At 36.1% G+C, this 27,500-nt stretch overlaps 2 protein-coding genes across 3 annotated transcripts in view; both read right to left on the minus strand.

The window, feature by feature from the left end:
* Nucleotides 1-803, minus strand: part of LOC121369885 — a 13,725-nt gene extending 12,922 nt beyond the window's left edge. The window contains exon 1 of the mRNA XM_041494963.1: nt 799-803. Coding sequence (XP_041350897.1) covers nt 799-803 — 5 coding nt within the window. The remainder of the gene's footprint in view (nt 1-798) is intronic.
* Nucleotides 804-5,053: 4,250 nt separating this feature from the next.
* LOC121370735 lies at nt 5,054-27,013 on the minus strand. 2 transcript variants are annotated; one of them, XM_041496167.1, is made up of 6 exons: nt 26,941-27,013; nt 9,471-9,614; nt 7,921-8,040; nt 7,009-7,061; nt 6,348-6,375; nt 5,054-5,139 (listed from the first exon to the last, which is right to left on the minus strand). In XM_041496167.1, the coding sequence occupies exons 1-4, from the start codon at nt 26,996-26,998 to the stop codon at nt 7,021-7,023; spliced, it is 363 nt and encodes a 120-aa protein (XP_041352101.1). In that variant the 5' UTR covers nt 26,999-27,013; the 3' UTR covers nt 5,054-5,139; nt 6,348-6,375; nt 7,009-7,020. The 2 variants fall into 2 exon arrangements, with proteins under 2 accessions (XP_041352101.1, XP_041352100.1); XM_041496166.1 differs by lacking the exon at nt 6,348-6,375.
* Nucleotides 27,014-27,500: the final 487 nt, after the last annotated feature.

Genomic DNA, 27,500 nt, shown 5'->3' on the forward strand with positions numbered 1-27,500 from the left:
TGCCTCCAGGCAACGTAATCATAATAAAAGGGTAGTTTATTACACCCGATATATCAAAATATATTACGCCAGCGATCACACATAGCAGGGAACCTATATCTCTATATATCTATATTGATATCTCTTTCTATTATTTTTTCTCTCCCCCCACCCCGTCCCCACCAGAAAACAAAAGAAAACAAACCCCAAAAATCGCACCACCCCAAACAACAACAACAACAACAAAACCCCAAGAAAAAAATAAGAAGCAAAACAAATGTCACAGACTCATAAAAAAAACCCAAATGTTTTTCTATTTATTTTAAATTTATTGCTATTTACACTACCACGTGCTGGGTCCGTCTGCAAGCGGTGTCCCATCTGCTACCTAGTGACCAAACCAAATTAATCTTAGACCGACATTAGGTGAAATACAATTAAAGTTAAAGGGGGAGGACTACATGTCGTTGCAAAAATACTTATTGTTTTGTCATTTTAATAATAAAAAATATAATCAATAAATACCACATAACTGTACAACTTAAGGGTTCTTGTACAGGGAGTTAGGGTATAAGAAATACAAATTGTAGTTTGTGAAAAGTGACCCCATATTTTGAAATTCAAGCCTTGTTTACATGCAACATTTTTGCCACCGGCAATATTTTGCCCTCCGGAATGAATTTGTCCCTAGGGATAAAGGGCAAATTAATTATGGGTTTATATGATTTATAAAGTAAGTGGAGTGTTTCATTCATTCAGTTTCTATATGACCATGGACAGTGTGGGGAGCTAATTTGATCCGAGAGTACTATGAAATACCTCATCTAGATATGGCTTTATTTAGGGACTGCTCACTTAGCACTAAAGATTAAACACATTGGTTTATTAATCATCAGCTATTGCATGTCGAACTGTTGGTCATCCTGAAATAAATAGTGTTCGAGGTAATCCGCCCATTTTTAAAATTTTTATTAGCATCAATCGCCATTGCCACGACTACGATGGTTCTTTATCTTCATACAATTTAATTATAAATTGCTAATAAAAGAGAAACAACTGGTTTGTGCATTTATTTTCATGCAATGTCTTTAAAAATGTGCTAGAAAACTAAATTATTTGACAGTAACGTTTTACACATATGAAATGAAGGTGTAGTCTTTAGCTTGCAAATAAAAATTTAATAAATTTATTGCATTATGCAATTTTAAGCTAGGCACTTTTCATTGATTTCAATGCACTTGCATGAATTTGATCTAATTAAGGTTCAAGCACAGGACAGTGGGTTGGATGCTAATTGTTAGTGAGAGAGAAGTCGGTGGTGTGACCTTACACCACTTCATTGATCCATGAAAAAAACCCTCTGGTGAGAGGCGGTGCCAGGGTACGAACCCATTACCTACCAACCTTCAGGCCAATGACTTGGACAACCCGTCACAGATGCCAGAAGGTAGCACCTTTAATCTTCCTTTGACGAGTCGGTTACACTAAACCCGGATTTCACAGGTTACGTGTAAGAATACGACCTGAAATCAATGAAGTACGCCATATTCATTAACACCATTAAAGGTTTAAAGCACAATTTTTGTTTTACGTTAGTCACAACACATTTACTGGAAACAAAGGTAATGTTCAATTTTTTATTTACATGTTATAGTCCGTTTAGGATTAACCAACAGAAAGTTCCAGTATTTAATTAAGGTTTAATCTCTACATTTCACAATTGACATTTTTTTTTACAACAAATGGCATCAGAACCGTGCTAATATAACAGACATACAGATACAGACAGGCAGACAAACAAACAAACAAACAAACAAACAAACAGACAGTCTGATTATAACGAAGGAAGGAAGGAAATGTTTTATTTAACGACTCACTCAACACATTTTATTTTCGGTTATATGGCGTCGGACATATGGTTAAGGACCACACAGATACCGAGGGAGGAAACCCGCTGCCGCCACTTCATGGGCTACTCTTTTCGATTAGCAGAAAGGGATCTTTTATATGTACCATCCCATAGACAGGATAGTACATACCACGGCTTTTGATGTACCTTTAATGTACCACTGGCTGGAGCGAAAAATAGCCTTGCCCTTGCACCCATCCTGAGCCCATGGCAGGCGTGCGCTCCAACAGCTTACTTTGAATGTGCACGTAAAACCCTATGACATGAAATGACATATGCGCTTATCCGATTAAGGAAACTGTCTCGAAGGTGCATAATGACCAAAAATACAATTTGTTTTGTGTGTAATGTAGATTTATATTATTATAGGCTATGGTATGTGCTGTCCTTTATGGGAAAGTGCATATACCAGATCCCTTGTTTATTATGTCGATATGAGTAGCCTGTCTATGAGCCTATGAGAATCCCCCTCCATTCTCTCTTCCCCCTCTCTCTGTGTGTCTCTGTCTCTGTCTCTGTCTCTCTCTCTCTCTGGCTGTCTCTCCCCCCTCTCTCTCTCTCTCTCTCTCTCTCTCTCTCTCTCTCTCTCTCTCTCTCTCTCTCTCTCTCTCTCTCTCTCTCTCTCTCTCTGGCTGTCTCTCTGCCACTGGCTCTCCCTTCTTGCACATCAGCCGAACGTTCTACCGAATGAGCTAGTCCCCCCCCCCCCCCCCCCCCCCCCCGATATCCATATATATATGTATATGAATGGTCATGGTATATATGGTGCTATACTGTCTATGGAAAAGTACGTATAAAAAGAATAAATTGCTGTTAATGTAACATCGTAGCGAGTTGCCTCTAAAACTATGTCAACATTTATTAAATATTTCACATTCCTCTGCGCGTGCTGTAACCTCACCGTGGTGCAGGGGTGTAACATTCTCTTTGAGAATGGCCAATACAGCACAAATCCCCTTGTTTTCTTCGATATACAATTACAATTTTGAATAAAAGTCAGTATCTATCTTTGATATTTGTATTTTTGCACAATTCTTTACACTGTGGTTTTATTTAAATCTTGAATTTTTATATTGATGTTGATCATCACTTTATTTGTTTGCATTACCATAGTTTGACACCCAATAGCCGATGTATTTTTCGTGCTGGGGTGTCGTTAACATTCATTCATTCAGTAGCTGATTATTAACATATCAATGTGCTCTAGTGATGTCGTTAAACAAAACACGCTTTAGCTTTCAAAATGTAAAAAAAAAAATCATTTCAACTTATTTTCGTGCTTATATTCAATTAAGGTTCAAACACGCTGTCCGGGACACACGCCTCAGCTATCTGGGCTGTTTGTCCAGGGCAGTGAGTTAGTGAAAGAGAAGAGTGTGTAGTGGTCTTACACCTACCCATTGAATCGTTAAAACTCGATCTGGGTGGGAGCCGGTACCGGGCTATTTTTACACTTTCTTACATTAGGGGATAAAATGTTTGTTACCGAAAGATTCGTTAACCATAAAATATGAAGCAAATTTCTTTAAGGACCTAGTACGATTTTTGTTTAGCAAACCATGAGTTACCAACTCTTTCGCTATTGAGAGAAATATGTGGCTGTAACCAAGGGAGAACGTTTATGCACATTTATTAATGAAACTCTAGTTTCATATTGTGTATTGTTACTTGTTTATTACGTAAACGAATGTGTTTTAAATTAGTTAATTTAGATTTTTTGGAGTAAAAGAAATCATAGACCTTATATTGATGCTGTTTTTAAGTCTATGTAGAATACATTTGTCTTGTTTATAGCATGGAAATGTTTGCTAAATTACACAATGTGTGGTAATTTCAGTTCCTCCAAATGTAGTACTTTTGATAACACGTGGTTGTTTACACATGTACGTGTGCTAACAATTTCAAGACATACGACTGGCTGCTCCTAGGTGATGTCCAGGTCACCACTGCCAAACATCCAATGAAACACAACACCATGGAAATCGATTACATTGTGATGTATAGTTAACCTGACAATCATAGGTTTGTGACGCGTAAGTTAGCTAAAAGTGCAACGGCTGTAAATAACATTTAGTTGAAAAATATGTTAAAATTTGCTTAAAACTTTTTTTTTGAGGATATGTAAGAAATATAATAATACATTCGTGTCTGTTAGATACCATTTATGTCACAACTCGTTGTTTAAAAACTTATCAAACTCGCTTTCGCTCGTTAGATACATTTTAAAACAACTCGTAAGATAAATGGTATCTAACGTCCACTCGTGTATAATTCTCTATGTTCTCCAGCCAGGTTTAGTGGGTGTTTGTTTAAACCAATATCCTGGGAGAAAGAGCTGGACAACAGGGGTTGTCCTTTTCCGGATATGTTGTCCCCAGTCAGGCAAAGGTTCATAGAAAAAATCCACTGATCTACTGATATTAATACAGGTGATATATAGCCCCTAATGCTACTGTTTATAGGAACATATAGCGTAAATAAGTATGGTCTGTGGTCGGCTGTTGTTAGTCATAGCTGAGAAATGGTGACACACACGCAACGAACGTGGTCTATAATGTGGGGTCTTCAGAAACTAATTTCATATATTTTTCCTTTGCGTCAGGTAAAAAATAAGAAGCAGAAGAAGAAGAAGAAGAAGAAGAAGAAGAAGAAGAAAAAAAAGACAATAAAATAACATAAAGATAATAATTCAACGACACATCAACACATTTTAAACTGCGGCTATTTGATGTTTAAGATATGGTTGTTCTGACATTTTTGTTTGTGTGTGTTCGAGAGAGAGAGAGAGAGAGAGAGAGAGAGAGAGAGAGAGAGAGAGAGAGAGAGAGAGAGAGAGAGAGAGAGAGAGAGAGAGAGAGAGAGAGACAGACAGACAGACAGACAGACAGATACAGACTATGTTTTAAGTCTTTTTAATAGGAATTGTGGTCGTGTTTCACCACACCCAGCACATGTCTATAATGCTCTACTACTGAATGTTTAATTCTTGAGAGCCACGAGCACGACAACACCCGTGAATGCCCATACATTCAATCCGAAGTGTTTAAACCAGCGTGACCCTAGTCTACAGAAACTTCATTTCCAAATTCTCAGCTAAACTTCACCATTTGTATTGCAATTACTGTTGATATTTCGTCATAAATAAATACAAAAATGACCAGCATGTATTCAGATCTGCTTTATTCTAATTCCTGAATGGCTCTTTGTTCATAACAATCGTCTGGGTTTTCCCAGTTCAGAAACAAGACGACCTGAAACACAGAGAAATCAGAATTAGTGTGTGATAAATGAATGAATGCATGAATGAAATTAATGAATGAATGACTAAATGAATGTTTAACGACACCCCAGCACGAAAAATACATCGGCTATTGGGTGTCAAACTATGGTATATGCAAACATTAATTGTTAAATTAAAACACAGTATAAAGAACTGCTCAAAAATGCAAATATCACAAGTATGTCATGAAGTTATAACGAACATGCATCATTTTAGCATGTTCCTTCGTATTTCCTCTTTGGTCCAGAACACACCGAAACTGGATCCACAGAGGTGGTTCGATCCTGCGACGCAAGCACCTCGTTAGAGCACTCAACCGACCGAGCTAAATACCGCCCGACGTAATTTTCAGAGCCGCGGTCCGCTGTATTTCTTAGCTTAGCTCAGTGACTGGTTTAACGTGTCCATATACCACTAGGGCTAAACAAACTTCATTTCCAATTTCTTAGCTAAGCTTGACCATTTGTTAACGATGTCCATATACCACTAGGGCTTCGAACACGCGCTGTACTTCTTAGCTTAGCTCAGTGACTGGTTTAACGTGTCCATATACCACTAGGGCTTCGAACACGCACTGTACTTCTTAGCTTAGCTCAGTGACTGGTTTAACGTGTCCATATACCACTAGGGCTTCGAACACGCGCTGTACTTCTTAGCTTAGTTCAGTAACTGGTTTAACGTGTCCATATACCACTAGGGCTTCGAGCACGCGCTGTATTTCAAAAGGATTACCCTAGCTGTCACGGTAGTCACCAATTAGCAGCTAATTATTAGACCGGTAGTACTCCCCTACCGGTCCATCCAGAGGGGCTATAGATTTTGCCTCCGTCCTCCTGTCTGTCTGTCTGTCTGTCCATTAGTCTGCGGGACATTTCTTTTTCGGAATGCCTGCAGATATTAAGCTGTGTATATCTTTATCATGTACTATTTTATAGATCAAGTTTGACTTTCATAGCGATTTACCCATTTGGACAAAGTTATGGGCCTTAGGAAATACCAAATATTTGTTTTCAAGACTTTGTTTTCCGAATGCCTCAAGATACTGAGATGACATTTTTAGTATAGCTTTACCATGTAATAGAACAAATGAAGTTTGACTTTCATGGCGATTTCCCATTTTTCGCAGAGTTATGGCCCTTGAACTTAGAAGATACAAAAATGTTGGGCCCGAGTACTTACATGTTTCTTTTCTTTATTTTTTATTTTCCTACAAAACAATCAATAGACAAAATATATTTGTACAGATCTGTTATATTTGTCTGCTGATTTAGAATTTCGTTTGCTACGTTCAGTTTTACAAAGGTGCATTTCTGAAAACTAAGCCGAGATACTGATATTAATATAGTCCTGATAGTTAGAAAAACACAAATTAATACATGTATATAAAAGGTGTATTCTGCGAGTTTCTGCGTTTGCCTCCGTCTCCGTCTCTCTCTCTCTCTCTCTCTCTCTCTCTCTCTCTCTCTCTCTCTCTCTCTCTCTCCTGTCTCTGTGTGTGTGTGTGTGTGTCTCTCTCTCTCTCTCTCTCTCTCTCTCTCTCTCTCTCTCTCTCTGTCTCTCTCTCTCTCTCTCTGTCTCTCTCTCTCTCTCTCTCTCTCTCTCTCTCTCTCTCTCTCTCTCTCTCTCTCTCTCTCTCTCTCTCTCTCTCTCTCTCTCTCTCTCTCTCTCTCTCTCTCTCTCTCTCTCTCTCTCTCTCTCTCTCTCTCTCTATTTGTCTTTGTCTCTCTCTCGCTTTGTTTATCTGTCTGTCTCTCTGTCTATCTTCGTAATGTCGAAATAACGATATCTTACTTTAAGTACTGTCAAACAAAAGTTCCTTTCCTTAAAATGGTACCGTTACCTGATTAATTGATTACTGCTTGTTAAATTCATCAATGGACAGGAGGTTGTCACCTGAAAAAAACAAAAACAACACCCACATACATAATTATCAACAATTATATATTTTACTGATATAGACTTGAAATGAGTTGAGTAGAATAATTTTAAGAAGATCATTATCCAGCGGTCTCTGCAGCACATGACTCGAAATAGGAAGTACAATATGGCCTACTGGAAATAAGAGAACCAGGGATGAGTTGAGGGCTTGGAACAGGTGGAAAATTAGGATCTCTGAGATTTATTTTGGAGCATAATAAAATATAACTGAATCACAAGATAAAGGAAAAATGACCTGCATATTTAAAACAAAACAAAAAACAAAACATTTTTTTTTTTGGGGGGGGGGGGGGGGGGGGGTAATTTTAGTAGTTGAATTTCTATTTCACCCGTTATGTCTACAAACCAGACTGCTTTTTGCTTTTCACGGACCGTTATTTCGTGCCCTACAGCGCCGAGTTTGCTGCTACAGTTAATATGTTTTCGACTAACAGAGCCGTTCAAAACAGTAAAATTTACATAGTTCATGTGTTTTTTGTTTATAATGTCAGTGTCAGTTTATCAATATTTTTTTTTGATTGTCGCAATGTCTGTAGAAGCCCAAACACCATTTTATAATTTCTTAATGTATATATTTTCGCCCGTACGAAAGTACTGGGATTTAAAATTCAGTGTGATCTTCTACAAAACATTAGGACGTTGGGAAACTCGTGACTCTACGGCGATTTCTCTCTGATTACGCATAGAGAACTTATTGCATGCGTTCGTCTTAACTGAATATAAGCACGAACATTAATTAAAATTAACTGAACTATTTTTGAAAGAATACGTGCCTATATGATTTCGTCCGCTTCGTGTGTAATGTACTACTTACCGTTCTCATCTAAAGCCGCTATGAAGTCGAGAATGTCTCGCTCACTGAGATGGTTTTCTAACTCAGTCTCGTCCAGATATCCGTCCTGATCTGTGTCGAGGTCTCTCGCAACATCTCTACCTGTGTATAATAAATAACAGAACGGATGACAAGGTTTGAAGAACAATTCATAAACTGTAAATAATGGTAGGCTTTGGAGGAACAGAAATCTTCTTTTTAGTGCAAACAGATACTTCACTAATCCCCGCAAAATGGTCACGAGACAGCCAAATATATATGATCCCACTAATGCTCAAGACATATTTTGACAACGCTGATACACGAACCTCTAGATCAACAATTATACCAGAGATTCATCTTCATGAAGAAGAACCAGTAGGATCGGGGTCGATACATTAAGTAAACATGAAACAAGAATCCCCCCAACCCCCCCCCCCCCCCCCCCCCCCCCCCAACCCCCTCAAAAAACAAACCCACCACCCCCACAAACAAACAAAATGAATGAAGTGTTTTGTTTAACGACACCACTAGAGCACATTGATTAATCAATCATCGGCTACTGGATGTCAAACATTTGGTAACTCACAGTCTTAGAGAAGAAACCCACTACATTTTTCCATTAGTGGCAAGGGATCTTTTATATGCATTTTCCCCACAAACAGGATAGCTCATACCACGGAATGTTTAACGACACCCCAGCACGAAAAATACATCGGCTATTGGGTGTCAAACTACGGTAACGCAAACAAATAAAGTGATGATCAACATCAATATAAAAATTCAAGACAAACAAAAACAGTGTAAAGAACTGTGCAAAAACACAAATATCACAGAATTTTACAGATACTGAATTTTACTCATTTTGTGCTGTATTGGCCATTCTCAAAGAGAATGTTACACCCCTGCACCACGGTGAGGTTACAGCACACGCAGGGGCACAAACAGGAAAGCTCATACGACGGCCTTTGACCAGTTGCGCACTGGTTGGATAGTTTTAATATTTAACATATAAACGACTGAATAAAATAGTAATGATATATACTACTGGTATCGTTACTTAATCGGGAGGGACGTAATCCAGTAGTAAAGCGCTCGCTTGATGCACGGTCAGTCTGGGACCTGTCCCCGTTGTTGGACCCATTGGGCTAGTTCTCGTTCCAGCCAGTTCATTACGACTGGTATATCAAATACCGTGGTATGTGCTATCCTATCTGTGGGATGATGCATATAAAAGATCCCTTGCTATTAATGGGAAAAAAACGTAGCGGGTTTCCTCTTCAAGACTATATTTCAAATTTGACATCCAATAGCCGATGATTAATAAATCAATGTGCTCTAGTGGTGTTGTTAAACAAAACAAACTTTCACTTCGTCTTCGCCTGTTAAACGTACAATTCATAACTTTGTTAGGTACCACGGTAATTGATGACCCACGTGATCACATGACGGCATGTAATATGTCAGAATTAACAATTGTTTGACATCCAATAGTCGAGAATTAATAAATCAAATGGTGTAGTTAAAAAATTTTTTTTTTTTACTTTACTTACCTGTCGCTGACCGCCCTCTTATTCCAAATGGCCCTGGAAATGTCCCTCGAATTCGAATCCATCGCCCCCAACCTTCAGACTCTTGGACGGTTAAACACGCGACCAGCAACAGAACAACACACGTTATCATCATGTTACAAGCGGCTGTAGGGCAACCAATATTTGTGTTATTGCACCTGAACACAGCTTAAACCAATGTTTGTGTTACTACATCTAAACACAGCTTAAACCAATAGTTGTGTTACTGCCCCTGAACACAGTTTAAACAAACATTTGTGTTACGGCACCTGAACACAGTGTAAACCAATATTTGTGTTACGGCACCTGAACACAGTTTAAACCAATATTTGTGTTACGACACCTGAACACAGTTTAAACCAATATTTGTGTTACGGCACCTGAACACAGTTTAAACCAATATTTGTGTTACTGCACCTGAACACAGTTTAAACCAATATTTGTGTTACGGCACCTGAACACAGTTTAAACCAATATTTGTGTTACGGCACCTGAACACAGTTTAAACCAATATTTGTGTTACGGCACCTGAACACAGTTTAAACCAATATTTGTGTTACTGCACCTGAACACAGTTTAAACCAATATTTGTGTTACGGCACCTGAACACAGTTTAAACCAATATTTGTGTTACGGCACCTGAACACAGTTTAAACCAATATTTGTGTTACGGCACCTGAACACAGTTTAAACCAATATTTGTGTTACGGTGTTACACATGAACACAGTTTAAACCAATATTTGTGTTACGGCACCTGAACACAGTTTAAACCAATATTTGTGTTACGGCACCTGAACACAGTTTAAACCAATATTTGTGTTACGGCACCTGAACACAGTTTAAACCAATATTTGTGTTACTGCACCTGAACACAGTTTAAACCAATATTTGTGTTACGGCACCTGAACACAGTTTAAACCAATATTTGTGTTACGGCACCTGAACACAGTTTAAACCAATATTTGTGTTACTGCACCTGAACACAGTTTAAACCAATATTTGTGTTACGGCACCTGAACACAGTTTAAACCAATATTTGTTTTACGGCACCTGAACACAGTTTAAACCAATATTTGTGTTACGGCACCTGAACACAGTTTAAACCAATATTTGTTTTACGGCACATGAACACAGTTTAAACCAATATTTGTGTTACGGCACATGAACACAGTTTAAACCAATATGTGTGTTACGGCATCTGAACACAGTTTAAACCAATATTTGTGTTACGGCACATGAACACAGTTTAAACCAACATTTGTTTTACGGCACATGAACACAGTTTAAACCAATATTTGTGTTACGGCACATGAACACAGTTTAAACCAACATTTGCTTTACGGCACATGAACACAGTTTAAACCAATATTTGGGTTACGGCATCTGAACACAGTTTAAACCAATATTTGTGTTATGGCACATGAACACAGTTTAAACCAACATTTGTTTTACGGCACATGAACACAGTTTAAACCAACATTTGTTTTACGGCACATGAACACAGTTTAAACCAATACTTGTGTTACGGCACATGAACACAGTTTAAACCAACATTTGTTTTACGGCACATGAACACAGTTTAAACCAATATTTGTGTTACGGCACATGAACACAGTTTAAACCAACATTTGTTTTACGGCACATGAACACAGTTTAAACCAACATTTGTTTTACTGCACCTGAACACAGTTTAAACCAATATTTGTGTTACGGCACATGAACACAGTTTAAACCAACATTTGTTTTACGGCACATGAACACAGTTTAAACCAATATTTGTGCTACGGCACATGAACACAGTTTAAACCAATATTTGTTTTACGGCACATGAACACGTTTTAAACCAATATTTGTGTTACTGCACCTGAACACAGTTTAAACCAATATTTGTGTTACGGCACATGAACACAGTTTAAACCAACATTTGTTTTACGGCACATGAACACAGTTTAAACCAATATTTGTGTTACGGCACCTGAACACAGTTTAAACCGATATTTGTGTTACGGCACATGAACACAGTTTAAACCAATATTTGTTTTACGGCACATCAACACAGTTTAAACCAATATTTGTGTTACTGCACCTGAACACGGTTTAAACCAATATTTGTGTTAAGACACCTGAACACAGTTTAAACCAATATTTGTTTTACGGCACATGAACACAGTTTAAACCAATATTTGTGTTACTGCACCTGAACACAGTTTAAACCAATATTTGTGTTACTGCATCTGAACACAGTTTAAACCAATATTTGTGTTACGGCACATGAACACAGTTTAAACCAACATTTGTTTTACGGCACATGAACACAGTTTAAACCAATATTTGTGTTACGGCACATGAACACAGTTTAAACCAACATTTGTTTTACGGCACATGAACACAGTTTAAACCAATATTTGTGTTACGGCACATGAACACAGTTTAAACCAATATGTGTGTTACGGCATCTGAACACAGTTTAAACCAATATTTGTGTTACGGCACATGAACACAGTTTAAACCAACATTTGTTTTACGGCACATGAACACAGTTTAAACCAATATTTGTGTTACGGCACATGAACACAGTTTAAACCAACATTTGCTTTACGGCACATGAACACAGTTTAAACCAATATTTGGGTTACGGCATCTGAACACAGTTTAAACCAATATTTGTGTTATGGCACATGAACACAGTTTAAACCAACATTTGTTTTACGGCACATGAACACAGTTTAAACCAATATTTGTGCTACGGCACATGAACACAGTTTAAACCAATATTTGTTTTACGGCACATGAACACGTTTTAAACCAATATTTGTGTTACTGCACCTGAACACAGTTTAAACCAATATTTGTGTTACGGCACATGAACACAGTTTAAACCAACATTTGTTTTACGGCACATGAACACAGTTTAAACCAATATTTGTGTTACGGCACCTGAACACAGTTTAAACCGATATTTGTGTTACGGCACATGAACACAGTTTAAACCAATATTTGTTTTACGGCACATCAACACAGTTTTAACCAATATTTGTGTTACTGCACCTGAACACGGTTTAAACCAATATTTGTGTTAAGACACCTGAACACAGTTTAAACCAATATTTGTTTTACGGCACATGAACACAGTTTAAACCAATATTTGTGTTACTGCACCTGAACACAGTTTAAACCAATATTTGTGTTACTGCACCTGAACACAGTTTAAACCAATATTTGTCTTACGGCACATGAACACAGTTTAAACCAATATTTGTTTTACAGCACATGAACACGTTTTAAACCAATATTTGTGTTACTGCATCTGAACACAGTTTAAACCAATATTTGTGTTACGGCACATGAACACAGTTTAAACCAACATTTGTTTTACGGCACATGAACACAGTTTAAACCAATATTTGTGTTACGGCACATGAACACAGTTTAAACCAACATTTGTTTTACGGCACATGAACACAGTTTAAACCAATATTTGTGTTACGGCACATGAACACAGTTTAAACCAATATGTGTGTTACGGCATCTGAACACAGTTTAAACCAATATTTGTGTTACGGCACATGAACACAGTTTAAACCAACATTTGTTTTACGGCACATGAACACAGTTTAAACCAATATTTGTGTTACGGCACATGAACACAGTTTAAACCAACATTTGCTTTACGGCACATGAACACAGTTTAAACCAATATTTGTGTTACGGCATCTGAACACAGTTTAAACCAATATTTGTGTTACGGCACATGAACACAGTTTAAACCAACATTTGTTTTACGGCACATGAACACAGTTTAAACCAACATTTGTTTTACGGCACATGAACACAGTTTAAACCAATACTTGTGTTACGGCACATGAACACAGTTTAAACCAACATTTGTTTTACGGCACATGAACACAGTTTAAACCAATATTTGTGTTACGGCACATGAACACAGTTTAAACCAACATTTGTTTTACGGCACATGAACACAGTTTAAACCAACATTTGTTTTACTGCACCTGAACACAGTTTAAACCAATATTTGTGTTACGGCACATGAACACAGTTTAAACCAACATTTGTTTTACGGCACATGAACACAGTTTAAACCAATATTTGTGTTACGGCACATGAACACAGTTTAAACCAATATTTGTGTTACGGCATCTGAACACAGTTTAAACCAATATTTGTGTTACGGCACATGAACACAGTTTAAACCAACATTTGTTTTACGGCACATGAACACAGTTTAAACCAATATTTGTGTTACTGCATCTGAATACAGTTTAAACCAATATTTGTGTTACGGCACATGAACACAGTTTAAACCAACATTTGTTTTACGGCACATGAACACAGATTAAACCAATATTTGTGTTACGGCACATGAACACAGTTTAAACCAACATTTGTTTTACGGCACATGAACACAGTTTAAACCAATATTTGTGTTACGGCACATGAACACAGTTTAAACCAATATGTGTGTTACGGCATCTGAACACAGTTTAAACCAATATTTGTGTTACGGCACATGAACACAGTTTAAACCAACATTTGTTTTACGGCACATGAACACAGTTTAAACCAATATTTGTGTTACGGCACATGAACACAGTTTAAACCAACATTTGCTTTACGGCACATGAACACAGTTTAAACCAATATTTGGGTTACGGCATCTGAACACAGTTTAAACCAATATTTGTGTTATGGCACATGAACACAGTTTAAACCAACATTTGTTTTACGGCACATGAACACAGTTTAAACCAACATTTGTTTTACGGCACATGAACACAGTTTAAACCAATACTTGTGTTACGGCACATGAACACAGTTTAAACCAACATTTGTTTTACGGCACATGAACACAGTTTAAACCAATATTTGTGTTACGGCACATGAACACAGTTTAAACCAACATTTGTTTTACGGCACATGAACACAGTTTAAACCAACATTTGTTTTACTGCACCTGAACACAGTTTAAACCAATATTTGTGTTACGGCACATGAACACAGTTTAAACCAACATTTGTTTTACGGCACATGAACACGTTTTAAACCAATATTTGTGTTACTGCACCTGAACACAGTTTAAACCAATATTTGTGTTACGGCACATGAACACAGTTTAAACCAACATTTGTTTTACGGCACATGAACACAGTTTAAACCAATATTTGTGTTACGGCACCTGAACACAGTTTAAACCGATATTTGTGTTACGGCACATGAACACAGTTTAAACCAATATTTGTTTTACGGCACATCAACACAGTTTAAACCAATATTTGTGTTACTGCACCTGAACACGGTTTAAACCAATATTTGTGTTAAGACACCAGAACACAGTTTAAACCAATATTTGTTTTACGGCACATGAACACAGTTTAAACCAATATTTGTGTTACTGCACCTGAACACAGTTTAAACCAATATTTGTGTTACTGCATCTGAACACAGTTTAAACCAATATTTGTGTTACGGCACATGAACACAGTTTAAACCAACATTTGTTTTACGGCACATGAACACAGTTTAAACCAATATTTGTGTTACGGCACATGAACACAGTTTAAACCAACATTTGTTTTACGGCACATGAACACAGTTTAAACCAATATTTGTGTTACGGCACATGAACACAGTTTAAACCAATATGTGTGTTACGGCATCTGAACACAGTTTAAACCAATATTTGTGTTACGGCACATGAACACAGTTTAAACCAACATTTGTTTTACGGCACATGAACACAGTTTAAACCAATATTTGTGTTACGGCACATGAACACAGTTTAAACCAACATTTGCTTTACGGCACATGAACACAGTTTAAACCAATATTTGGGTTACGGCATCTGAACACAGTTTAAACCAATATTTGTGTTATGGCACATGAACACAGTTTAAACCAACATTTGTTTTACGGCACATGAACACAGTTTAAACCAACATTTGTTTTACGGCACATGAACACAGTTTAAACCAATACTTGTGTTACGGCACATGAACACAGTTTAAACCAACATTTGTTTTACGGCACATGAACACAGTTTAAACCAATATTTGTGTTACGGCACATGAACACAGTTTAAACCAACATTTGTTTTACGGCACATGAACACAGTTTAAACCAACATTTGTTTTACTGCACCTGAACACAGTTTAAACCAATATTTGTGTTACGGCACATGAACACAGTTTAAACCAACATTTGTTTTACGGCACATGAACACAGTTTAAACCAATATTTGTGCTACGGCACATGAACACAGTTTAAACCAATATTTGTTTTACGGCACATGAACACGTTTTAAACCAATATTTGTGTTACTGCACCTGAACACAGTTTAAACCAATATTTGTGTTACGGCACATGAACACAGTTTAAACCAACATTTGTTTTTTACGGCACATGAACACAGTTTAAACCAATATTTGTGTTACGGCACCTGAACACAGTTTAAACCGATATTTGTGTTACGGCACATGAACACAGTTTAAACCAATATTTGTTTTACGGCACATCAACACAGTTTAAACCAATATTTGTGTTACTGCACCTGAACACGGTTTAAACCAATATTTGTGTTAAGACACCTGAACACAGTTTAAACCAATATTTGTTTTACGGCACATGAACACAGTTTAAACCAATATTTGTGTTACTGCACCTGAACACAGTTTAAACCAATATTTGTGTTACTGCACCTGAACACAGTTTAAACCAATATTTGTCTTACGGCACATGAACACAGTTTAAACCAATATTTGTTTTACAGCACATGAACACGTTTTAAACCAATATTTGTGTTACTGCATCTGAACACAGTTTAAACCAATATTTGTGTTACGGCACATGAACACAGTTTAAACCAACATTTGTTTTACGGCACATGAACACAGTGAACACAGTTTAAACCAATATTTGTGTTACGGCACATGAACACAGTTTAAACCAACATTTGTTTTACGGCACATGAACACAGTTTAAACCAATATTTGTGTTACGGCACATGAACACAGTTTAAACCAATATGTGTGTTACGGCATCTGAACACAGTTTAAACCAATATTTGTGTTACGGCACATGAACACAGTTTAAACCAACATTTGTTTTACGGCACATGAACACAGTTTAAACCAATATTTGTGTTACGGCACATGAACACAGTTTAAACCAACATTTGCTTTACGGCACATGAACACAGTTTAAACCAATATTTGTGTTACGGCATCTGAACACAGTTTAAACCAATATTTGTGTTACGGCACATGAACACAGTTTAAACCAACATTTGTTTTACGGCACATGAACACAGTTTAAACCAACATTTGTTTTACGGCACATGAACACAGTTTAAACCAATACTTGTGTTACGGCACATGAACACAGTTTAAACCAACATTTGTTTTACGGCACATGAACACAGTTTAAACCAATATTTGTGTTACGGCACATGAACACAGTTTAAACCAACATTTGTTTTACGGCACATGAACACAGTTTAAACCAACATTTGTTTTACTGCACCTGAACACAGTTTAAACCAATATTTGTGTTACGGCACATGAACACAGTTTAAACCAACATTTGTTTTACGGCACATGAACACAGTTTAAACCAATATTTGTGTTACGGCACATGAACACAGTTTAAACCAATATTTGTGTTACGGCATCTGAACACAGTTTAAACCAATATTTGTGTTACGGCACATGAACACAGTTTAAACCAACATTTGTTTTACGGCACATGAACACAGTTTAAACCAATACTTGTGTTACGGCACATGAACACAGTTTAAACCAACATTTGTTTTACGGCACATGAACACAGTTTAAACCAATATTTGTGTTACGGCACATGAACACAGTTTAAACCGACATTTGTTTTACGGCACATGAACACAGTTTAAACCAACATTTGTTTTACTGCACCTGAACACAGTTTAAACCGATATTTGTGTTACGGCACATGAACACAGTTTAAACCAATATTTGTTTTACGGCACCTGAACACGGTTTAAACCAATATTTGTGTTAAGACACCTGAACACAGTTTAAACCAACATTTGTTTTACTGCACCTGAACACAGTTTAAACCGATATTTGTGTTACGGCACATGAACACAGTTTAAACCAATATTTGTGTTACTGCACCTGAACACAGTTTAAACCAATATTTGTGTTAAGACACCTGAACACAGTTTAAACCAATATTTGTGTTACGGCACCTGAACACAGTTTAAACCAATATTTGTGTTACGGCACCTGAAAACAGAGAGAGAGAGAGAGAGAGAGAGAGAGAGAGAGAGAGAGAGAGAGAGAGAGAGAGAGAGAGAGAGAGAGAGAGAGAGAGAGAGAGAGAGAGACATACAGACAGACAGAGAGACAGAGACAGACAGACAGACAGAGAAAGACAGACAGACGGAGAGACGGACATAGATTACTCCTAATTTAAAAAAAAACAGCGAGGGATCTTATAAATTGACTTTCCCAAAGACAGAACAGTACATACCACGGCATTATTCCGTTCAAAGAGTGTGGCGGAACATGCTCTTAATTTTGTTTTCGCCTGTGGCGATATTAATTGTGTTAGAGGGCCGTGTGCAGTTCCATTGCACTTAGCCCAGGTGAGCAGCTTGTTACGTAATACTTCTGCGCGACGGTCCTCGAGCTATACTTTCTAATACACACCCAGCCAGGTGCGGAGGCCATGTGGCGAGTAGTTACGTAATACCTCCGCGATTGCGGTTTTTACAACCGTGATTTGGCGACGATGGCGACAGCCAGTCTGACGATCAGAGAAAAATATACCGACTCTGGGAGAGGTGGAATATCAGATGATAGGTGAGGTACCGCGTTGTACCCCCAGGCGATATTCGCTGTCTCTGAGAATTGGGAATAAATAGCTAGGGTTGAGAGATATCTAGGAGAACCATAGGAAGGTATCCCGGGGGAACGTTGTCCGTTTGGACTTTGGTAAATATATTATTTCTGCTCTATTGTATAACCTTGATGTGATTGATGTGACTTTACATATTTTAATACTGTATTATACCAATATTCTTTAGACAGTGTCTTCGGTCATCTGACGAAGTAAATCGTAGTCTTACTGTTCTTGATTTATACGAGTATTTGGTAATATAAAGCTTAGCCAGTCATCCTAGACGACCTAGGTAAACTGTAGGTTATTGTCTTTATTGTGATAGGTACCAGTATTAATTCTGTATTACAAGGTTATTGAATGAGTAGTTAGGGTTAATTAAAAATTAACCAGTTAGGAATAGTGTTGTAATTCCTTCATTAATTAAGTTCCCCAGGCAGCGTTTCTCAATTATCACACGTTACTGAACGAGTAGTAAGGGTTAATTAAAAATTAACCAGTTAGGAATAGTGTTGTAATTCCTTTATTAATTAAGTTCCCCTAGAAGCGTTTCTCAATTATCACACGTGTGGGTTTTTTGTCACGGTGAAGTGATTAGCATATTGTGTAAACTAGACACATAGAGATTAACTAATTAAGTGATCAGTTCTGGGTTGTTATTATTGTTGTTATTAATTAACTACTGCGGCAGTACATTTGTCAGCGTAGGTTAATACAGATTCCAAAGTGTATTGTGCTTTTGTTGTGTTTTCTAGTGAACTAAACGTGCTATAATAATATATACTTTATATAAGATCGTATCTCTGATCATACCTAGACGAGCCAAAGCGGTTTTGAACTGCCCGTTACAGAGAGATCTAATAGATATACAGTTAGGAGAGATATTTGGACAATCGTGTTTTATTCAGTTACGGGTATTATAGAATCCCCGTGACAAAGAGGTAGAACAATGAATACAAACTCTATATGGTTATCTCCTAATTCATTCATTCATTCATATCCCATTGTCGCACAACCTTGTAGAATGTATGACGTAATTTATTGTATGATGTCAATTCCCCCAAAATACGACCTCTAATAAGCGTATTTTGGTGTGTCTCGGTTCAAAACGGATTGGGCGGTGTGTCATCGGCAATTCCTAATGCGAATCAGTACGCATTAAAACGCATAGGACAGAACCATCAGCTCCTCAAGTATATATTATACGGCAATTTAATCTCCTAATCTGTTTTTGAGTTATTCAGTTTATTTTATGCTAGTCAAATATACTTTTTCATTCCATTTCATTACAGTAAAAATACAGTGATTTTCAAAGCAACACTGATAACTATATAAAGAGAGAAAGAGTAGTTATCTTTGTGTAGTCTTCAATGGATAGTACGATATTTTCCGAGTGGTACTGCTACTTTTAAAGATAGTTGGTGTTACAAAGGCGTAATACGTGAGTGCGAAGCGGATATATAATAATTAGTTATTACACATAATAAGTGTTAGGTCCTGTTCGGTCGTAACATCTGCCTCCAGACAAGTTCATCATCCAATATACAGACTGATACATACGAGACAATGTATGAAACCAAAAGAAACAGACAAGATATTTTAGGATGAATGAGTGAACGAATGAATGAATGAATAAATAAAAAAATAAAATAAAATAAAATAAAATAAAATAAAATAAAATAAATAAATAAATAAATAAATAAATATTTAACAACATCAAAGCATGAAACATATACCTCCTATTGTGTGTTAATTTTTTTTTTAAATAAATAAAAATAAAAACCCCAAACTGAACGCAAAGAAAATAAGACACGACAACCATACTGCTAAACACAGCATGGATCTCATACAGCAGCTACCACGACGCTTGTCGAACTGGTTTGGAGCGATGTGGAGAGATGCTATGTGTTACTATATCTGGATGTCGGACAATAGCCTACCGGACAATAGTCATACTCTTTTTTTTTGTGCGTGCGTGCGTGTGTGTGTATGTTTGATATACGTTTCCTTTGTGCAAGGGGAAACATAAATGAGAGAGAGAGAGAGAGAGAGAGAGAGAGAGAGAGAGAGAGAGAGAGAGAGAGAGAGAGAGAGAGAGAGAGAGAGAGAGAGAGAGGGGGGGGGGGGGGGCAGACAAACACACACACACATACAGACAGACAGATATAATGTTTGAAGAGTTTTTAATGGCCATTTTGGTCTTATATAACAACACTAAGTACATGTCTGTAATGTACTACTATTGAGAGTTTCACTGTTGACATACACAAGCACGACAACGTCCGTGCACACCCGTACATTGAATCCGAGGGGCGTAAATCTTCATAAATTCCATAAACATTCCACTCCTAATAAACCTAGAATATCTCAACCAACACTTCATATTCAGTTGATTGCAGTACAATGATCTTTGAATTGTGATGATAGGATAAATATTGAGGGTGCTATGGTATTTTGAAGTCGCCTAATTTAGGGTGGTTTTCGTCAGTGGATTTACATGTAAAACAAAGAAACACTGTGACCATTTTCTTTAAAAATGTGCTTCAAAATGCCATACAACCCTTCATCTGTATCATTGGTAAGAAAGACTCCCACCACTAAGAGATGGGTTATTGCCTCTTAAAATCATCTTATCACAATATCAGTCATTTTAATTCACTAATAATTAATTAATTACCTACCTAATTACCCGGTAAATAGAAGTAGTCCCAAACACTGAGCACATGGCTAATTTCAATGTAAACAGTAGTCTGGACCAATCAGGTGGCAGCATTTGGGTCATGTGACCTAATTTCGGGTCGCATGCACACTTTTAGAACAAAACATGCCAGACAAAATCATTAACCATCGGCATTATTAAATCCCAAATTTCAATGAAATGCATATTAAAGTCATCTTTGCTCGTTAATAAACTATTCTGATTACAATTTGAAGAATTCCAATGAGATTAACCATCATTATTTTGAGGTTGATTATCGAAGGTTTGTTGACAAAACTGCCCATCAACGGCTTGGACACCCGATCCTGCTGCTGGTATAAATCAGTGGCTATATGTAGGATTGTCTTAAAAATCCACATACAGGTAGAAAAGAACACATACTACAGGTCTATATAAGTTTGAAAAGAGTCTTTACTCGCTTTTCGGTAAATCGGAGGTATTTTTTATTGGTTATGTATACCGAACTTTTAACAGACGATTTGTGAAACTTCTAGGAATCTTATGGAAATAAATCGAAGACGAGGCAACTGCTGAAAATATAAACTACATCATCAGTATAAGTGTAGATTTTCAACCTTGCGCCACAAGTACAGCATTTCCACTGCCCCCTGCACTGCGATCAACCCAGAAACCGGGTATTTGACCTAAGCATATTCGATGCCTGGGCCTGATTCTCACATACCTATAAACGGTACTGTTGGTGAGCGAGAAACTGACAGCTCATTATATAATAAATATGATTAAACACTCTCATCCGCTTAATATAAAACAACACTCCAAAATGCCTTGTAGGCTGACCAAGAAACTACGTGGAACTGGCTTTTCTTTTCTTTTCTTTTTTGTACATCATAAATGTGTGTAAATACTCGACCAACAATTGAACTATTTTAAGTTTAAAACTTTAAATAACCAACTTACATCATACCTCAATATGACGTCACTTATAACAATATGATGTAATGTCACAATTGACAATATAATTGACAGCACACAATCCCTAATAATTAGTTATTTCAAGCCTTTGAATATGCATTTATTATAATAACTAAGAGCCAATAAAACAATTTAACTGACAGATAATTATATCGTTGTTACTTTGATAACTTCATTTAATAGAAAGATTAAATGTTAATATATTTATTACGGAAGCATATTAGTGCCATCACATACAATAAAATAATTATATTTTCCAACATTTAAACTTGGAAAAATCAAGTTTAATCTTGGAAAAATCGAATTTAAACTTCGAAAAATCAGGCTTAATATTGGAAAAATCAACTTTAAACTTGGAAAAATCAAGTTTAATCTTGGAAAAATCGAATTTAAACTTCGAAAAATCAAGCTTAATATTAGAAAAATCAACTTTAAACTTGCAAAAATCAAGTTTAATCTTGGAAAAATAAAAGATCAACATATAATATTGGAAAGGTCAACTTTAACTTTGGAAAAATCAACTTTAATTAAATTAATATATTGAATAACAATAGAAAGAAATATCAAACTATTATAACAGGGACACATACCTTTTATGTATTAATTAACAAACTAAGTTTAGACAGAAATATCACAGAATTATAATAGGACCACATACATGCCTTCAATATATATTAATTAATAAACTAAGTTTAGATTACAATATCACAGTTTTGTAACAGGGCCACGTACCTTTAATATATTAATATTGTTAATTAATACATTAAATTACTGTGATATGTCTATCAAAACTTTGTTAATTAATATATTAAAGGGGCGTTTTTCTATTACAATACTGTGTGATATTTCTATATAAACTTAGCTTGTTAATTAATATATTAAAGGTACAAGGTTCTACTTTGTTAATTAAAATATAAAAGGTACGAGGTCCTACTTTGTTAATTAATATATTAAAGGTACGGGGTCCTACTTTGTTAATTAATATATTAAAGGTACGAGGTCCTACTTTGTTAATTAATATATTAAAGGTACGAGGTCCTACTTTGGTAATTAATATATTAAAGGTACGGGGTCCTACTACAATACTGTGTGATATTTGTATCTAAACATTGTTAATTAATATATTCATATAATAATACATAGTATTGTAGTAGGACCTCGTACCTTTAATAAATTAATGAGCAAACTAGGGTTAGATAGAAATATCACACAGTATTGTAGTAGGACCTCGTATCTTTAATATATTAATTAGCAAACTAGGGTTAGATAGAAATATCACACAGTATTGTAGTAGGACCTCGTATCTTTAATATATTAATTAACAAAGTTTAGATACAAATATCACACATTATTGCAATAGGACCACATGCCTTTAATATATTAATTGACAAAGTTTAGATAGAAATATCACACAGTATTGAAGTAGGACCACGTACCTTTAATGTATTAATTAACAATATTAATATATTAAAGGTACGTGGCCCTGTTACAATATTGTGATATTATAATCTAAACTTAGTTTATTAATATAGTAAAGGTATGTGATCATATTACAATTGTGTAAAAAAAAAATCGATCTAAACTTAGTTTGTTAATTAATATATTAAAGGTACGAGGTCCTGTTACAATAGTGTGATATTTCTATCTAAACTTAATTTGTTAAATAATGTATTCTAATGGTGTACTATTTATATCTAAACTTAGTTTGTTAATTATTAGGATATTAATGTAACGTGTATTATTAAAACACTCTTTGATCTTTCCATCTAAAATATATTAAAGGTTGTTGATTTTTCCAAATTTAAAGTTGATTTTTCCAAGATTATATGTTAATCTTTGCAAGACTATATGTTGATCGTTCCAAGATTAAAGTTGATTTTTTCAAGTTTAAAGTTGATTTTTCCAAGTTTAAATGTTGGAAATATAGCTGGTTTTTTGTGTGTAGTGGCACTAAACAAATTAATAAATATAAACTATTTATGGCATTTATACTTGTAGAAAGAAAGAAAGAAAGAAATGTTTTATTTAACGACGCACTCAACACATTTTATTTACGGTTATATGACGTCGGACATATGGTTAAGGACCACACAGATACTGAGAGAAGAAACCCGCTGTCGCCACTTCATGGGCTACTCTTTTCGATTAGCAGCAAGGAATCTTTTTATATGCAACATCCCACTGACAGGATAACACCTACCACGGCCTTTGACATACCAGTCGTGGTGTACTGGCTGGGGTGAGAAACAGCCCATTGGGCCTATGGGCGCATCAAATGCACCGGTTTTCAGTAACCCCTATAATCCTATAATAAAAATGATTTAGTTATTTCATTTTCACTGACATAACCGGCCTCATTGGCGCAGTGGTTAAGCCATCGGACTACAGGCTGGTAGGTACAGGGTTCGCAGCCCGGTACCGGCTCCAACCCAGAACGAGTTCTTAAGGGCTCAATGGGTAGGTGTAAGGCCACTACACCCTCTTCTCTCTCACTAACTACTAACTAACTAACAACTAACCCACTGTCCTGGACAGCGTGGATATAAGCACGAAAATAAGTTGAAATGAATGAAATCACCGACATAAATTTGTCCGACGGTATCGTTAGTATTTATAGCACACTGAAACGGAAGGAAGGAAGGAAATGTTTTATTTAACGTCGCACTCAACACATTTTATTTACTTTTATACTTTTATATATCTGTGAAATGTAAAGTTTCAGCCACATTTTATAATACTAAATGATGTAAACTGTCTTAGTTACATTTTACATATAGTAACATATAGTAGTTTAAAGGATTGAACACTTTTTTACAATGCCAATCTATTTCAAAGAAATATTTATCATTTTCTTTGTGTAGCCGATTGTTGTGAAATGTTTGTTAATGTGAACAATGTATTCTAGAATTAGATGAAATGGAATGAAATATACACGTTACAAATCCAAGTGTTTTCTTTTGGATCAACGTTCGATTGGCTCCGTAATTTTAAACTGGAAATGCACGTTACCAATATTTTTTCATCAACATGTAAGAATATTAAAGGGACATTCTCAAGTTTTTAAGATGTTATCAATTTTTAAGATGTTATAGACTAACAGTGACATTTTAACGATTGTAATTACATATCAAACATATTTTTCTGCATAAATTATTTATGGCTGTATAGTAAACGTGTTTCTGATCGTTCTAATATTTGTACTAGATTAAATTTCATTTTATTTCCTAAAATATTGTTTTTTTTCGTACATACGAAATTATATGATGACAAAATCCAGTTTGTGCTTCTTAGAGATATTAGGACGACCAGAAACACATTAAATATACAGACACTGATATTCTAAACAAGAAAACAAGTTTAATCGTAGAAATATCTTACAATGGAGCAAACTCAAGGATGTCCCTTTAAAACCCACCAGGACTTTTACAAACGCCCAAAACCCCCACAATTACGACTGTTTTGAACTGAATATATATTTATATATTTTCTTTACACTTTTCTACATTAGCGGATAAAATGTTTGTTACCGAAAGATTCATTAACCATAAAATATGAAGCAAATGTTTTTAAGGACCTACTACGATTTTTGTTTAGCAAACCATGAGCTACCAACTCTTTCGCTATTGAGAGAAATATGTGGCTGTAACCAAGGGAGAAATTTATGCACATTTATTAATGAAACTCTAGTTTCATCTTGTGTATTGTTACTTGTTTATTACGTGAACGAATGTGCTTCTAAATGAGTTAGTTTAGATTTTCTGGAGTAAAAGAAATCATAGACCTTATATTGATGTTGTTTTTCAGTCTATCTAGAATACATTTTTCTTGTATATAGCATGGAAATATTTGCTAAATGTGGTAACTTACTTCACAATAAAACCAACAACCAAAAAATTACACAATGTGTGGTAATTTCAGTTCCTCCAAATGTAGTACTTTTTGTGTAAAATAGGTTTCTTACACACCCGTTGGTGAGAACATCATGTGCTATTTTTGATAACACGTGGTTGTATACACATGTACGTGTGTTAAAAATTTCAAGACATACGACTGGCTGCTCCTAGGTGATGATCAGGTCATCACTGCCAAACATCCAATGAAAAACTACACCATGGAAATCGATGACATTTTGACGTATAGTTAACTTGACAATCATAGGTCTGTGACTCGTATGTTAGCTACAAGTGCAACGGCTGTAAATAACATTTAGTTGAAAAATATGTTAAATTTTGCTTAAAACCTGTTGTTTTGTTTAGGATATGTAAGAAATAGAATAATACATTCGTGTCCGTTAGATACCATTTATGTCACAACTCGTTGTTTAAAAACTCATTGTGAGATAAATGGTATCTAACGGACACGAATGTATTATTCTCTGTGTACTCTAGCCAAATTTAGCCAGTGCACCACGACTGGTATATCAAAGGCCGTGGTATGTGTTATCCTGTCTGTGGGATGATGCATATAAAAGATCCCTTGCTGCTAATCGAAAAGAGTAGCCCATGAAGTGGCGACAGCGGGTTTCCTCTCTCAATATCTATGTGGTCCTTAACCATATGTCTGACGCCATATAACCGTAAATAAAATGTGTTGAGTGCGTCGTTAAATAAAACATTTCCTTCCAGCCAAATTTAGTGGGTGTGTTTGTTTAAAGCAATATCCTGGGAGAAAGAGCAGGGCCCCGTTCCACGAAGCGATCTTAGTGCTACGATTATCTTAAGTACATACGGTAGCTATGCACTTAATGTGATCTTAGGGATAAGATCGCTTCATGGAACGGGGCCCTGGACAAAAGGGAGTTGTTCTTTTCCGGGTATGTTGCCCCCAGGCAGGCAAAGGTTCATAGAAAAAATCCACTGATCTACTGATATTAATAAAAGTGATATATAGCTCCTAATGCTACTTACTGTTTATAGAACTTATAGCGTAAATAACTGTGGTCTGTGGTCGGCTGTTGTTAGTCATAGCTGAGATATGGGGGCACACACGCAACGAATGTAATCTGTAATTTGGAGTGTTCAGAAATGATTTTCATATATTTTTCCTTTGCGCGAGGTAAAAAATAAAAAGAAGAAGACGAAGAAGAAGAAGAAAGACAATAACACTTATTCAATGATACATCAGCACATTTTAAACTGCGGCTATTTGATGTTTAACATATGGTTGTTCTGACACTTTTGTTTGTGTGTGTTTGCGAGAGAGAGAGAGAGAGAGAGAGAGAGAGAGAGAGAGAGAGAGAGAGAGAGAGAGAGAGAGAGAGAGAGAGAGAGACTATGTTTTACGACTTTTTAATGTGCATTGTGGTCTTGTTTCACCCAACACATATAATATTATAATACTCTACTACTGAATGTTTACTTCTTGAGAGACACAAGTGCGACTACACCATCCCAGTTTTGGCGCACTGACTAGAACGAAAAATGGCGATTGGGGCCACCAAGACAGACCGTGCATCAGTCGAGCACCT

This window comes from Gigantopelta aegis, chromosome 4 (genome assembly GCF_016097555.1).
Source record: "Gigantopelta aegis isolate Gae_Host chromosome 4, Gae_host_genome, whole genome shotgun sequence".
NCBI lineage: Eukaryota > Metazoa > Mollusca > Gastropoda > Neomphalida > Peltospiridae > Gigantopelta > Gigantopelta aegis.

Bases quoted from the DNA above. Each gene is read 5' to 3' on its own strand.
- LOC121370735 (XM_041496166.1), bottom strand. From the start codon at position 26,998: ATGACTAACAACAGCCGACCACAGACCACAGTTATTTACGCTATAAGT. The intron at 9,615-26,940 runs GTAAGTAGCATT...GTTGCCCTACAG, and splicing joins CGCTATAAGTTCTATAAACA to CCGCTTGTAACATGATGATA. The intron at 7,062-7,920 runs GTAAGTAGTACA...TGTTTTTTTCAG, and splicing joins AGCGGCTTTAGATGAGAACG to GTGACAACCTCCTGTCCATT.